This window comes from Alosa pseudoharengus, unplaced genomic scaffold (genome assembly GCF_046254945.1).
Source record: "Alosa pseudoharengus isolate Yale_2024_CS ecotype anadromous, Long Island Sound unplaced genomic scaffold, YU_APseudo_1.1 YU_APseudo_1.1_scf_15, whole genome shotgun sequence".
In the NCBI taxonomy this organism is placed as follows: domain Eukaryota; kingdom Metazoa; phylum Chordata; class Actinopteri; order Clupeiformes; family Clupeidae; genus Alosa; species Alosa pseudoharengus.
The window spans coordinates 37,078,592-37,089,868 of record NW_027468620.1 but is presented as its reverse complement, the minus strand read 5'-3'; the positions used below and the strand labels follow the sequence as shown (position 1 = coordinate 37,089,868).

The window sequence follows — 11,277 nt, the reverse complement described above, 5'->3', positions numbered from 1 at the left end:
TAGAAATATACAATGAATACCTAGGTACATATGCATTACATAGAATGATAAGAAGGAGATAGGAGCTCTGTTCTATTCTGAGTTAACAAAAACAAATGATGCTACTGAAAAGGGGTATATAAGCTGTGTAAAGACAGGATGCTTGTGCTGTAGCTTGTTTGGCGAACCCATGCTCTGGAATGCATTAAAGCCATCGTCTGCAGTATTCATCTATGTTGTTTGAAATTCTTTTGAGTTTGTATTATTTAATTCAATTTAATTGACACCACACCTCCACAAACTGACTGAAGTTCTGGATGAACCTTTGAGAGGCCAGCAGTGCCCTTGGGGCGATAGAGCTCGGGTCCAGTGTTCTCAGGGGCGATAGAGCTCGGGTCCAGTGTTCTCAGGAGCGATAGAGCTCGGGTCCAGTGTTCTCAGGGGCGATAGAGCTCGGGTCCAGTGTTCTCAGGGGTGATAGAGCTCGGGTCCAGTGTTCTCAGGGGTGATAACTTTTCATTTGGGGCGATAGAGCTCGGGTCCAGTGTTCTCAGGGGTGATAACTCTTCATTTGGGGCGATAGAGCTCGGGCTCTCAGGGGCGATAACTTTTCATTTGGGGCGATAGAGCTCGAGCCCAAACTCTTCTGACCAGGTCAGTTATCGTAGTACACACTAACGATTGATCATTTTAATTTCATTTTTAATCTCTATTTATTTAGGCACTTGCCCTGTTTATTCTATTCTATGTCTATTTTTTTTCCTTTAGTGCGTTTGTGTCTGTGTGTATGTGTGTGTGTGTTTATGTGTGTGTGCCTGCATGTGCGCTCCGCTGTACGGAGCAAGGACAACAGGTGGGTATTAATGCGCTCCGCTGTACGGAGCAAGGACAACAGGTGGGTATTAAAGCTCCAGCAGCTGGGTCAGCACCTGCCACTGGCTCTCCTCAGGGCCCGATCGGATGCTGGACAGCCCTGCTAGCTCACCTGGAGGAGACAGCCCTGCTAGCTGACCTGGAGGAGACAGCCCTGGTAGCTCACCTGGAGGAGACAGGTACACATGCAGGTCAACAGACAGACACAGAGAGAGAGAGAGAGAGAGAGAGAGGACAAAGAGTATTCTCATCCTCTGGTCATTAGGGCCCGAGCACCGAAGGAGCAGGATGGTACAGCATGTTCTCACCCTCTGGTCATTATAAATAATTATCCTCTGGTCATTGTAAATGATCATGCTCTTTTCTCATCCTCTGGTCATTACAAATCATCATGCTCTGTATCATCCTCTGGTCATTATAAATGATCATGCTCTGGTCATTACAAATGATCATCCTCTGGTCATTACAAATCATCATGCTCTGTATCATCCTCTGGTCATTATAAATGATCATGCTCTGGTCATTACAAATCATCATGCTCTGTATCATCCTCTGGTCATTATAAATGATCATGCTCTGGTCATTACAAATCATCATGCTCTGTATCATCCTCTGGTCATTACAAATGATCATCCTCTGGTCATTACAAATGATCATGCTCTTTTCCAACATCACACAGAAGCAGCTTCTGCTGGCACTGCACCTGCGTAATAGCAAGGCCACATCAGCTCACCTGCTCAATAGCAAGGCCACATCAGCTCACCTGCTCAATAGCAAGGCCACATCAGCTCACCTGCTCAATAGCAAGGCCACATTAGCTCACCTGCAGGAGACAGGTACACAGGCAGATAAACTGACAGACACACAGACAGAGAAAGAAAGCTACTTTGCTGCTGGAACTGCGCCCGCTCCATAGCAAGGCTTTGGGTCTTCATCAGATAAACACCTCAGTCCTTCCTCACTTCCTCTCTCCGCTCTTGGAGGACCTGGACAGCACAACTCAGCACGGTGCTGGAATGAAATGTATCAAATGTATAAAACACGCGAGTCTAATGGTTACTAATGGCAATGACTTAATCAAATCCGCCCTCTTGCGATATCTAGTGGCCTCGTGAATAAACTGCTGTCTCTATAGGCTATCTACTGTCTGTGTCAGTGTTGTCTGCATAGCCTATTTTGTTAATCAGGCCTGCACATTTTGTTTTGTCTGTATCTTGATCAAGAGCAGTGTTTGAATTGTTACAAGGCTCTGAAAATGGCCATAATTTCCAAATGTAAAAAATACTCCCATTTTGATAGCTTCTCATTCAAACAGTATGCTAGAATATACCATTCTTCATGTATTTGTAATTGACTGCTTGTACCTGTATATGATTTAGATTAGATTACATTAGATTCAACTTTATTGTCATTTAGCAGAGTACAGGTAGAGAGCCAATGAAATGCAGTGGACATCCAACCAGAAGTGCAAAGAAGCATTACACACCAAAGTGCAGGTTGAGTGCGGTATTCTGTGCAGTTATGTAGACGATAGAGATTAATTATGTACCTGTATTATGTGCTTGTATTCGAGATTACAAAATATATATTAAAACAAACTAACTGAACCGAAAGGGCAGCAGCCTGATATCGTGATTGTTGGGGTCAGATACAGTTTCAGAGCAAATTAACTCTATGTAGTATAATGGATTGGAATGCATGGGGCAGGCCATATTTGGGGGGGGGGGGCACCCCACCAGAGATGTGCCAGCTGGGCTTATGAGACGTCTTTAGCAGAATTGTTTTCCACTAAAAGCCAAACCAAGTCTTTTACATTGATTTGGTGTTGGGCAAATGATCAAGGCCATATTTATGAGTAGGCCTGTCCTGTGTCACTGGGCTCAAGAGCTAATTTCTACCATTTACAGTAAAGTTGCTCTGTGCTTGGACATACCATATGGACACATAGCCCATATATGATGGAAAACTTCATTCTAGTTGGCTACTGCTTCACTTGAAAAATACTTATTTTCTTGTTACACTGAGTTATGTGCTTCATGTGTTCTACAATAAGTTATAGCATAATACATATATCATCATATATTATATACAGCATATATATACTGTGCTGAACACAGAGACCAGTTTTTGCACACTACATAAAGTAAGATGCTGAGGCGGCATTTTAATACCTGTTGAATGTGCCCATGCACCCACAGATGGTGTCAAGTTCATATGAAAAGCCCTGCACCCAAAGGTATCCAAATATGGTCTTCCTGTTCCTTGTTCCAATTGTTTTGACAATTAACACTAATGATGAAGAGTTATGGTCCAACATGTAATATTTGTAAGTCGTACATTATGGGGTTGAGTGTTTCTGACAACTGTAGGTCGTAAATAACGGAGTTGGTCGTTTCCTCAGCCCAGCTGCTCCTTTGCTTGGCTTATGCGGACACCAGTACTTTTGCAGGTGTTTTTTTGTTTGCTTGTTTTTTGTCAGCTGCTTCATATGCTAGCACACACTGGGAGCATCAAAGAATAACTTTGTTGTAACGTTAATGTCAGGGTTTTACTTGATTAGATAAAATAAACTTCAGTGCTTTTCATGGCTATTACAGAGGTTACATAAAGACATGTTCTACGGTATATACACTTACTTACTGACCATCAGGTGCCATCGCCATCTCTAAACACAGGAGTTATAAATGACCATCAGGTGCTGCATTAGCCATCTCTAAACACAGGAGTTATAAATGACCATCAGGTGCTGCATTAGCCATCTCTAAACACAGGAGTTATAAATGACCATCAGGTGCTGCATTAGCCATCTCTAAACACAGGAGTTATAAATGACCATCAGGTGCTGCATTAGCCATCTCTAAACACAGGAGTTGCATCAGGTGCTGCGTTAGCCACCTCTAAACACAGGAGTTGCATCAGGTGCTGCGTTAGCCACCTCTAAACACAGGAGTTATAAATGACCATCAGGTGCTGACCCGGTGAGGGGGGGCAAGCGTTGTGAAAACCTCTGAACACTTGAATGACAGACGGAGGCAGAAAGGGAAATGATGACCAACGTGGACTGACCACGAGGGTGAGCTGTGCCACTGACCACGAGGGTGAGCTGTGCTACTGACCACTGACCACGAGGGTGAGCTGTGCTACTGAACACGAGGGTGAGCTGTGCCACTGACCACGAGGGTGAGCTGTGCCACTGACCACGAGGGTGAGCTGTGCTACTGACCACTGACCACGAGGGTGAGCTGTGCTACTGAACACGAGGGTGAGCTGTGCCACTGACCACTGACCACGAGGGTGAGCTGTGCCACTGACCACGAGGGTGAGCTGTGCTACTGACCACTGAACACGAGGGTGAGCTGTGCTACTGACCACTGACCACGAGGGTGAGCTGTGCTACTGACCACTGTCCACGAGGGTGAGCTGTGCTACTGACCACGAGGGTGAGCTGTGCCACTGACTACGAGGGTGAGCTGTGCCACCTTTAGGGTCCTTGGGATTCTTCTGTGTTTTTAAGGTGGTTGCATGGCAACCAGCTTTTATTACGGCCAGATATGTGACATCTTAATATTTGTCATCTGTATGATTTACAACCTGGCACAATGCATCTCTCCTAGTGTTGTACAAGGTTAATGTTTATTTGGGCACTGCCCCTAATATAAATAAATAAATAAATAACAATTGCAATAACATGGATGGACTCTCTTGCTCCAAAAGACACTTGCATGAACACATCAGATAAATTGAGAGACCACAAAATAGAAAATAAGCACAGATGCAAAGATATTCACAGATGCAAAGATATTCACAGATGCAAAGATATTCACAGATGCAAAGATATTCACAGATGCAAAGATATTCTCTTTTATTGGAAGAATTAGAGTTATGTACAGCACAATTCAGACAACCACAATAGTAGTCAGAAATCTCAAACAGAGAAAATGTGAACACGAGATCCACAGGTATCCAACACACTAAACAGACACTCCACAGGTATCCACTCCACAGGTATCCAACACATTTCTGGCCGTTGAGTTCCTGCGTCCTCTGCTGACGTTTGTTATTACCTGTATGTGTTTATTAATACACTGCTGACGTCTCTGTTATTACCTGTACGTGTTTATTAATACACTGCTGCAGTGGCCTACAGTGTTAGAATGGTTAAATGGTGTCCATTAACATTAATATTTAGTGCAAACATGGGGTGGGGGGTGCAGAAAACAAGAAGGAGTGGAGTAGAGAATGCATCTGAGGGGGCACTGTGTGTGTGTGTGTGTGTGTGTGGAGTAGAGAATGTATCTGAGGGAGGTAGTGGAGATGGCAACATTGTGAGCACCAGCCTCAAGTGATATCACAGTGAACACCATTACACATTTAGTATTCAAACTCTTTGATTTAAATCCACTTACCTTTCAGGAAACAGGTTGACCTCTGGAGCTCTGGAATTAAAACCTGACGTCCAAGTTGCACATGTATTGAGCTGAACCAAGACATTACTCGCATTAATAGTAAATGTTGTGCCTGACTTTACCTGCATTACTCAAGAAAGGACACAAGGGTGCTGGTAGCTCACAGAGGGGGCGACTGAGGTGGGCATTCACAGTGGGCATTCACAGCTGGCTACTCCCTGAAAGCAGAAGCACACACAGGTGACTGGTGATGGCACTCTTCCCCATAGAGGTCTCGGTCACACGTCAATCTCTTTAGCACTTCCACAGTGTCAAAACAAACCATACAATTCCCCGCACGGTCCAAGCTCATGGTCAACACATCAGAGATTTCTGTTCAAACCAAACCATACAATTCCCCGCACGGTCCAAGCTCATGGTCATCACATTTTCGCGAGGAACAAAGGGCAACAGTTATGCTTGGGACCCAATTCCAACCTTTTTTTTTTTTTAAGTCAGTAGTACTACCGCTCTTCATTGGACTTTTTCACTTGCTGCTTACAAAAAAACAATCATTGATTTTCAATAATCAATCTTGGACCCAACTCCAGTGCCCAGAGTGCAGAATCAACACTGGTGTTCTACTGGAGGAAATCTCAGGGCTGCTGAACTAGTTCAGAGTCTAACGGCCAAAAGGTTTAAATGAAGACATGTCAACATGTTGGTAGTTCAGAGTGTAACGGCCGAAAGGTTTAAATGAAGACATGTCAACGTGTTGCTAGTTCAGAGTCTAATGGCCAAAAGGTTTAAAATGAAGACATGTCAACGTGTTGCTAGTTCAGAGTCTAACGGCCAAAAGGTTTAAATGAAGACATGTCAACGTGTTACTAGTTTAAATGAAGACATGTCAACGTGTTACTAGTTTAAATGAAGACATGTCAACGTGTTACTAGTTTAAATGAAGACACGTCAACGTGTTTCTAGTTGAGTCTAACGGCCGAAAGGTTTAAATGAAGACATGTTAACGTGTTGCTAGTTCAGAATCTAACGGCCAAAAGGTTTAAATGAAGACATGTCAACGTGTTACTAGTTTAAATGAAGACACGTCAACGTGTTGCTAGTTCAGAGTGTAACGGCCGAAAGGTTTAAATGAAGACATGTCAACGTGTTGTTAGTTTAAATGAAGACGTCAGCGTGTTTCTAGTTGAGTTCTAGTTTCTGTGCACAGAATACAAAAGAGGAGATTGAACTGAATGGGATTATTTTACACAAAGCTATAAGGCAGGTATGCGTTTGTTACAGCTGTCTAAAGATCACAGATCACAGCTACTGGTTTGCAACATTTTAAATATGCATTGCTGTAGAAGAAGATAAAGAAACCGGAAGACTTTTACAGGTGAGAGACAAGAGGAGCATTAGGAGCGTACGCACAAGTTATCTGTGGTGATAAAACATAAAACATGCACTAAGGAAGAAACATCATTTCAACTCCTGAAAAATATCTCAAGTTGCTAGCTGTGCTGCTTCTCAACATATTGAGTCATCAGTAGACTTAAAGGCATCCAGATATATCCTGAAGGAAAGTAAACCGTAAACATTAAACAAAACCTGGAGATTGACGGGCAAAGCGAGTGCTCCTCAGATAGGACCGGGCATGACCCAAGATGGCGGTAAATACATAATGCATTACAAAATAATATACTTCTAAATAATAAACTGCAAATGCCTACTATCCACCGGTGTATGTAATGTGCTATATAAATAAACTTGCCTTGCCTGACTATGGCCCATGCTGTCTAGTATCTTATTCAGCTTTTTGTTGAGTAATGTCGTAATCTTGTTTTATTAAAGACTTCATTAAACTGACTTGTTTTTATCCTTTGCCCTATACATACCAACTCCTCTGATATTGTCCAGCAGTGTTGGCCTACACTTGACATACAGCAGTTCTGCAGTTCAATGTGAAAAATAGCATAATGACGGAAATGGCTTGCACGCATCAACATATAGAAAGTGTACATTAATGCATCCACATATAGAAAGTGTACATTAATGCATCCACATATAGAAAGTGTACATTAATGCATTTAAACTTCAGAACAATTCCAACCAGCCTTTACAAACGACCATCAAAACAGATAGTTTCTTGTTTTATTTTTTTAAAGGAATTTTTCTCATGACAAAATTAAATCCCAAAACCAAAACAGCCAATTCTAATCCATTTCATTTGCACATTAAGACTTTTAATAATAAAGTCTAGTACACAAAATACATTAAAATGTCACGTACTTCAATTACAGCATTAAGGTGAGAACTAAAAAAGGCTATTGGAACTAAGACTGCAATCAAACGAACCCAAAATGTGTCTCATCTCCCTCACCCCCCTTAACCCTGTTCTGTCTTCTGAGCCGCCTCACTTTCCCACTTCTCCAGGCTGTCCTGAAGGTTCATATTAAACGTATCAATGCCCCCCTTAGAGAGGTGGATGCCATTGGGGCGATAAAGGCCGGACCCGATGTTATCGTGGGTCACTGCCGTACCCCCTAATTCAGCTACGATGGCATGAACTTGGCGATTGATCACACCAACCAAAGAGTTGACTGAACCGTCAGTATCCTCAATAATACCACTGCCATCCTTCCAGAAGCGCCTTGGCAGGATGTCAGACCAAACTATCCTACACTTGGGGAAGATACTGTGTATGGAGGCCAGGTCCTTTTTAATGGAGCTGAGCAGCTCTTCTGAGGTGCTCTTGTTGATGTCATTGCCCCCCAGGTGGACGATGAGCAGGTCAGGATTGGGCCAGTTCAGCTTCAGCTGGTGCACTTGGGGCACCAGCTGGTCCCACGTCATGCCCTGGACCCCCTTCCACCAAACACGCACACACTTGGGGTCCATGCCCAGCTCCACGCCAACCTCTGGAGACTTGGCCCTCTTCTCAGCCCAGTCCACAAGAGAATGACCACAGATCCACACATTCTTCATCTCCGTGACAACAGCAGCTGTAAGAGAGCACATTGAAATGTAAGCCTTAGATCATGTCAACAGTGCTAATTACATTCAATTAACCTTTCATTCTGCAGATGGCCTAGTCCAATACACATCACATTCTTCTTAGGTGAACATGTGTATCTTACCCTGAGACATAGAAACTAGACTTTCCATTAACAGCTAAGTAAAAGAACAGGCAAAATTACATCAGGTGTGCCCTACTCATTAACAATACAGTGGACTACCTCATGCAATGACATGACTCTTTTACAACGAATCAAAGGGCACCTACCCTATGAGATACTACTGAAGAGTTTGAATTTATCTTTTAACAACGCAAGATTGTGTCTGTCTTTTACTGTATTAGTTATCAACATTATAAATAGGGAGTTAGCATAGATGTGGAAGGCAAGGATTGAACCAGACAAACCTACAATAACCCTTACAAAACACAAAATTAAAAAGCGAGCGAAACCTAAACAGTGTACAGTACACAAGATATACCTGTTAAACAATGCCCTGCCTGCAGCTGAGTACAGATGTTTCGAGTATGAAAAAGCTGACTAGCGCTAACAAGCTGGCTGGCTGAGTATGAAAAAGCTGACTAGCGCTAACAAGCTGGCTGGCTGAGTACAGATGTCTTGAGTATGAAAAAGCTGACTAGCGCTAACAAGCTAATTGACTGGCTAGTGCTAACAGACTGGAAAATTGTTAACTCTCAATTACTGCTTTCAGATCAACTGCAATGGTACAGAAAGAACTGTACTGATAAAATTTTCAAGCATCAAGTTAGCGATGAGTTTCGAAAGTTGAACATCCCTTCTTATGTATTTATGTGATCATCAAATCAGTCTTTAGTCAAAGAGTTCTTCAATTTACAGCAACTTACAGAGATCTTTCATAAATATAAAACCTAACTGGAATCTAAACCGCAGGCAAGATGTAGGTTTGAATAAAACGTTTTCCTCTGACATTATTTAACAATGTGTTTTAATATGTATACGCTTCACATATGTTTAAAAATAGGACAGATACATTAAAAAAAATATGCTTTGGTCAGGCGGAATATGTACATAAAGCACTGCCTGTGTAAATAGCTGTATTTATTCTAATGGAATTCTGCTTGTAACAATAGACGTATGACTGAAAAACGTAAGGAAGGAAGATCAGCAGAAAGAGGCTTGTACTGGGTACAGGGCAGCAGGCCCCAAGACATGATGTCCATCAAGTCAAACACAGCATGACCAAAAGAGGGGGAGTGGATGTGGGTTGCAAAGCAGTTTACAGGGTAAGCAACACATAGCTAAAGCAAACAAATTTAGCCATTTCTATGCCTAGCAGGGAATTACTGAAGTCAAACCTCACTTTGGCCTGCCTGAACAAACTACATATTTTTTTTATTTGCAGTTTATGTACTTCTGCCATAACTACACGACATAAACTCTCTGAATGTCACACCTGAACAACTACATTAAAGGACATCACTGTGTTGACTGGATGATGCACTACACTACACTGGTGAACCCTAATATATATATTTACTTTTTGTGACCAATTTGTCACAAGCGCTAGCTGGCGCTGTTTAACATTCAAGCTAAAGAGCACCATGTCCGGGTCCGCCATGCTGTGAAGTTATAATGTCGGGCTAGGATAAGACCATGGGGGCCTATACATCGATAGTGGGGGCATGTACATCGATAAGACCATGGGGGCATGTACATCCCTCAATTGTGGCGGGCCATACCTGCAGGCTCCTTCTTCCCCTGGGTCCGCTTAGAGATTCTCATGGCCTCCATAAACTTCTCGTGCTTCTCCTTCATCTTCTGCGTGTACTGGTCCATCTACACAGCAAAACAAACGGAGATACAACTCACACCGAGTGTCATGAGGAAGAGGCACAAGACTGGACGCAGCTAAAGCCCTGCATGCCATCCCTGGATCATCAAACCAAACCCTGCGGGGGTTCAACAGTAATTCTGACTCTTTGGTATTACGGAAGACCCTGGCCTAATGATGCCTACAATACTATATAGCACAACAACCTATTGGACTAACAGTAGTATCTTAAATACAATACTATGTTCCAAATGTAAAGTTTAAAAGTTAGTATTAATTCTGTGAACAATAGACTAATAAGTGAATGCCTTTCCATGGATAGTCTTTAACATTCTTAGCCATGATATCTAGTCATGCGTTTTAACCTTCATTTGGGCTCTTCGGTGAATTGTTGCAGAAACATTCAGAACATCTAGGGAAGAAAGCTGCTTTCAGAGCAACCTGATGTTTGTGAGTAAAAAACTATGAATACTGAAGTGCAAAAAGTCAAAATCACAAAGTTTTTCAGATTTAGCTAATGTAGCTCGCTCTTAGCTCTCTCTCTCTAGCTAAATCTGTCAGAGCACATCATATCACATAACACCGTTTTGTCAAGTGCTTGCCCCAGACACTGTACCGTGCCTTCAAATGTCCAATGCTAGACAACAGTTATTAAAGTTGCAGGCTGGGAACTCAGGCTTTGTTTTGTATATCTCACCTCTTCTTTTACTATCTGGTATGTCTACTGGAAAAGTAAAAAGATGTTATTGTACCATCTAGTGTGACTAAGTACTATCTTGACTGCATATTTATTTCGGCTACCTAGCTAACTAACTCTAACTATATCTAAATTAATGGTTAGCTATTAACCATATAGCATTCTTTGAGTAGGCTGAAGCTAACTGTTAGCTATACACACTGAGCAATCTTACTTCACAAGTTAACTTAATACATCACCGCTCAATACATTAAGTACTATAAGGCATTTTTTGAATATCTGCTTCTATTCATTATGATTTTAATTTATACTGAAAAATTCAAACATAATCAGGTAGTCTGTTACACATAAGAGAGCTAATTTTGTTACTGTTATTCAGTATGACCAAGTGGCTAACTCTAGCCTCATCATGCCAGGGCAGCTCAGTAGCCCAGAACCCTGCCATTAGAAACACAATATCAAAACAGGACTGGAGGTACAGTGATAGTCCTTGCTATTATATTATTTATTGTGCAA

At 42.2% G+C, this 11,277-nt stretch overlaps 1 protein-coding gene across 2 annotated transcripts in view; it reads right to left on the bottom strand.

Annotated features, from left to right (window-relative positions):
* Positions 1-4,734: 4,734 nt before the first annotated feature.
* LOC143124659 (uncharacterized) overlaps positions 4,735-11,277 on the bottom strand; it is a 30,077-nt gene continuing 23,534 nt past the window's right edge. For both annotated transcript variants that reach the window (XM_076286343.1, XM_076286344.1), the window contains exons 19-20: positions 9,973-10,069; positions 4,735-8,239 (exon numbers count right to left, since the gene is read on the bottom strand). In XM_076286343.1, the coding sequence (XP_076142458.1) occupies positions 7,623-8,239; positions 9,973-10,069 (714 nt within the window). In that variant the 3' untranslated portion in view covers positions 4,735-7,622. The remainder of the gene's footprint in view (positions 8,240-9,972; positions 10,070-11,277) is intronic.